Source organism: Mandrillus leucophaeus, unplaced genomic scaffold (genome assembly GCF_000951045.1).
Source record: "Mandrillus leucophaeus isolate KB7577 unplaced genomic scaffold, Mleu.le_1.0 Scaffold1065, whole genome shotgun sequence".
NCBI lineage: Eukaryota > Metazoa > Chordata > Mammalia > Primates > Cercopithecidae > Mandrillus > Mandrillus leucophaeus.
In genome coordinates this window covers 261,522-266,668 of record NW_012098821.1, presented here as the reverse complement: position 1 = coordinate 266,668, position 5,147 = coordinate 261,522, and the positions used below count along the sequence as shown (strand labels likewise).

Sequence of the window (5,147 nt, the reverse complement as noted above, 5' to 3'; positions counted from 1 at the left end):
CTTTGGAAAGATGGTTTTACACTGTGTTGCAGAGAATAGATTGAATTACAGCTATAATGCATGCAAATTTACCACTTACAAGGTTATCGAAATAGTCCAGATGAATTTATTGTGGCTTGAACTAGGGAAGTAGTGGTACAAATAAAGAAAAATATGGGATCAAAGTTATAAAAGCAGTAGAAATTATGTAACTTTATTTGGAATTAAATATGAAGGTTTAGAGAAGAAAAAGAAAAGGCCAAGATTCACTCCTAGGTTTGAGGTTTGCACATCAGAATAACTGGTGGTGAGATTAACTGATATATGAAACATGAATGATGAATATAATTGCATAAAAATCATGAGTTTGATTTTTGGACACTGTGAGCTGGAAGCATCCAAATGTCTGGGTTACACAGGCCATTGGACCTATGTGCCTAGAGCTCTAGACTAGCCCAATAGTCTAGTCTAAAGATACAAATTAAGTCACTGATATACAAATGGCAAAGTAAGTGGGGTGGGTGTGTGTGTGTGTGTGTGTGTGTGTGTGTGTATGTGTGATTGCATAGGAATTAGAGGCCACTAACTCAAATTTTATAGACCAGCAGCAAATACAAGTATTAATTGTGTAGGAATTAGAGACCTGATTTGAGGCCTTTTTGCACCATATTCTCTCACCAGGCAGAGTAGAATGTATGTGCAAAGGAAACTGAGAAGTAAGCAGAGATATAAGAAGAAAACCATAAGTGTGATGCCACAAAGGGCAAAGGAAGAAAATGTATCAAGAAAGAGAGTGGTCAACTGTATTAAATGTTGTTTGGAAATGAGGGAAGATAAAAACTAAAACCTCAGACACAGAGAGGTTCCTGATGATGTATAGTAAAAGTTATTTGGTAGTTTCACCAAGGCCAAAACTAAACTGGAATAATGGAAGAGTTATATGAGAGATGTGTAAGTGAAAGTAAGTTATAGATAACTTCTCTAAGAAATTTGACTATTAATGGAAAGAGACAGAAGGAATATGAGTTTAGACAGATTTATACTGGTTGTTATCACTGTTGCTTTTAATATGGAAAGGGACTTGAACATGACAAATGCTTGGAATGATTCATTTGAGAGAGCGAGGTTGAATATCCATGAGGGAGAAGAGACAATAATGTAAGTTTCCTAAGAAGTTGGGATGGAAGTGATCCAAAACAAATTAATAGAAACCTATATGAGACACAGTTTGATGTCATAATGATTAATAAGGACTTTGTGATACTTACGCTAGTGTGAGGAAATACTTCCTTCTTTGATAAATTTATACCTCTTATGTAGGTATAAATATACCTCTTATGTAGGCATAATGGAAGAAGAGCAGTCTTTCCTGAGCCCTTCAGTTTTCAGTTATTATTTCCTTTAGTTTTTAATCTATTTATTCAACAACTATTAAATTCATGTTTTATTTACAAGGCTAGAATGCTTTAAGAACAACAAAATCATTTTCAGAGACTTGACACACTAATACTTTATTTTTCACTTATCCGACTGCCTGGAACAAATACAAGTGGGAGTTGCAAATGACAGGTTTGGCTCTGCACAGTTTTTTCAGGAATCCAGGCTTCTGGTGATTTACTCTGTGTAACACATAGCTTCCCAAGTCACATTTAATGTCAACATGAAAGGCTGCACATGGGAGGGTTTTATGATCCAGGTATAGAAGTGGCACATGTCACTTCCACTCACATTGGAAGTAATGGCTAGAATTTAATAATACCCAACTCAAAGAAGTCTGGAAAATTGCCTGGCTATGTGTTCAGGATGGAAGGAATCAGGTTTAGTGAAAAGTAACCAGTACTGAATATAAGCACTATTATGTTCTAGGCACTCTGCTTGGGGATTCAATGATGACCAAAGAGCAGTCAATGATGAACAGAGATGATATTCAATAATAAACAGTGCCCTCATGGGCTTACAGTCCATCAGCAAATACAAGTATTAAATAGGCATTTCCAAACATGATATCCGTTACAAAAGGGGATGAAAGCGTGTTATACGAATCCATATCAGGGAACCTGAGGCTTGAAAAAGAAAATGACTCTTACCACATATATGATCACATGTTTTAGTATTGGTTATTTGAGTTTCCTGGTTAAGAATCATATTGTTGTCATATCCTGTTGAAGATGAAACCTATTAACCCTTGGTAATAGCCCCTCAGAAGCAAAAATGCCCGATTCCCATGCCTAAATCAGATTGCTTTCCTGGTCTCAAAGTCCCTGTTCCGTACTACACAAAGCCCCAAATAAAGCATAGTCCTGAAGATTCCCTCACTTTCCAGCTACCAGTCACACTCAAAAGGCCAGTGTTATCTTCAACACCTGCCATTCCATACTTGCCATTGTAACTGCTGGCTCCCTAATCTCACTGCCTATCAGAATCACCTATGGAACTTTTAAAAATAAATAGCTTGCTACAAGCCCTATGCCAGACTTTCTGAATAAGAATCTTCCATAATGGTGAACCTAGAAATTACTTCTCCTTCCAAGACACAGGTAAAGTGGCAACTGGACCAGGACAATAAGCAATAGCTAGTGGGATTAAAGCCATGAGTTCTGTTACCAGGAAATTCCTAAATATAACACTGGATGAGTGAGAAGAAATTAAATACCTCCTCTAGAAAATGTAAGACTCTGTAAGACATCTCTAACCCACTATCCTATTGGTCTCTCTAACAGTTCTTCCACATAATATGAGATTGGGCATGAAGTCTTTTTTTTTTTAATTTTTATACCTGTATGACCCAATTTAATTCACTGATCCCCACTGAACATCAATTTTCCCATAGCTACAATGAGGGTACTAATATAGCTTTGCCTAATTAAAAGGTTGATAAGAAGATTAAATAGGAAAAACAGTGCCCATATGCTGTGAAAACTCTCAGAACAGAGTGTGTCAACTTTCATTAATGTCGGTAAATGTACTCTTTTCAAGGCTTTACTTCCAATCTTCCCCTTAAGTGTTAGTGTCCAGAGGAAAAATTATTTCTTCTCTATAGGAGTCATTTTGAAGACAGTCTTTTTCTGAGATCCAGTGCGGTTGGGAGTTCTGAAGAGGAAGTTATAGTTTCAAGCTAGATTATCTCATTTTATTATATTCTTGTGTTTATTTTCCTTTTGCCATGCTTAGACCTTTGGCAAATGTTCTCTAGATGTACATTCTTACCTCAGAATGCTGTAAACCATCAGTAGAAGCAATTTAGATTTGGACTGCACGGTAAAATGGAAAGTAATAACCCTCCAACCACAACCAAGTCAGGGTATTAATAATTATATACAGCAAGAAAACAAAGAAGAAAATAATATTGAAAAAATGGGATTCCCCAACCAGTTTCATATTTGAAGGATCTGAGTTATTTTTTTTTAAGGAAAATTTTTTTTTCTGAATACTGTCTTCCAAAATGTTAACATTAAAATCTGAATCAGAGGACTTCGAATGGAAAAGAAGTTTGATCACTGACACCTAGGGCTCTGAAGCATGTGTGGCCATATGAAAAAGTCGAAGGATGCGCTGCCGAATCTCCTTTGTCTTCACTCCGTAGACAATTGGGTTGAGCACAGGAGGAACCAGCAGATAGATATTGGCCAAGATGACCGGCAGGAGAGAGTCACGCGGCTTGCTAAAGCGATGCACCATAGACAATCCAATGAAAGGTACATAGAATATGAACACAGCACACACGTGAGAGACACAAGTGCCAAATGCCTTGGCCTGGGCTTCACGTGTCAAGCCCAACACAGTCTTAAGAATAAGCAGATATGAGAAGGAGATGAGAAGTGAGTCCAGGCCAATGGCAGAGATGATGACAATAAGGCCATAGATGACATTGACCCGGATATCATCACATGCCAGCTTCATGACATCTTGGTGTAGGCAGTAGGAATGGGAAAGGATATTGGAGCGGCAGAAGGGCAGCTGCTTGATGAAGACAGGAAGGGGTGCCATCAGTGCAGCCCCCCGCACCACAGCAGCCACACCAATTTTGGTGACACGAGGCAATGTAAGTACTGTGGCATGGCGCAGTGGGTGACAGATGGCCACATAGCGGTCAAAGGCCATGGCCAGCAGCACTGTGGATTCCATGCCAGACAAGGAGTGAATGGCAAACATCTGTAGCAGACAAGCATCAAACTGGATGGTAGTGGAATTGAACCAGAAGATGGCCAGCATTTTGGGCATGGATGAGGTGGAGATGAGGATGTCAATGCCTGAAAGCATGCAAAGAAATATATACATGGGCTCATGCAGGCTGTGCTCGGCCCGCACAACGTAGATGATTGTCAAGTTACCTAGCACAGCAATAAGGTAGAGGGAGCACAATGGGAAGGCCAACCAGAACTGAGCCTCTTCCAAACCAGGGAGGCCTATTAGGATGAAGTATGTGGCACTGGATTCATTGCCATTGGGACCCACCATCATGAAGAAGCTGAACTGTGACCAGCACCAGGCAGGTAGAGGCTGGAATGCAAACATAAGCCATTGTCAGATCCATAAGAATCCCAATACCACACCTCACTCTATCCTGACGTCCTGTTCTCTAACTCAAACTCTAATTCCATTTCTTATGCAAATTCTAATCATATTCTAAATGCAGTCTCACATAATCTAACATAATTCAAGAACCAGACACAAATTCATCCAGTCCTACTTACTAACCCCGTCTGTATTGTTAATCCTGGCAGCAAGTGAAAGACTAAGACAAAAAATTTAAGCATATTCCAAATCATTTAGTTCTCCAAAGAAAGGCTACTGGCTGAATATAAAAGAACCTTAGGTGATAAAAATATCTAATGATTTCCTCTATCCCAGCTTACTTTTATGCTTCCCTATGCTTAATACTAACTGCAATTCTCAGTGTATCATTAGACTATCTTTAAGAAAAAATTCCAGTCCAAGTGTAACAACACTAGTAGTAACAGGTTAATATTGAAACCTAATCCCATCATAAATCTAATGATCTCCCCAAGTCTAGACTTAACCCTAACTTTAACATTAACTTAATATTTGACCTTTTAATAACCATTTCAATCTTAAAGATTGAATTGATGATATTCAACTCACAATTCATATTCTATTTTATTATGATAAACAGTAATCCAATAAAAAACTGACACTAAATTAACCCT

At 38.4% G+C, this 5,147-nt stretch overlaps 1 protein-coding gene across 1 annotated transcript in view; it reads right to left on the bottom strand.

Annotated features, from left to right (window-relative positions):
• Positions 1-1,463: 1,463 nt before the first annotated feature.
• LOC105542915 (olfactory receptor 51E1) overlaps positions 1,464-5,147 on the bottom strand; it is a 19,162-nt gene continuing 15,478 nt past the window's right edge. The window contains exon 2 of the mRNA XM_011984622.1: positions 1,464-4,479. Coding sequence (XP_011840012.1) covers positions 3,484-4,440 — 957 coding nt within the window. The 5' untranslated portion in view covers positions 4,441-4,479 and the 3' untranslated portion in view covers positions 1,464-3,483. The remainder of the gene's footprint in view (positions 4,480-5,147) is intronic.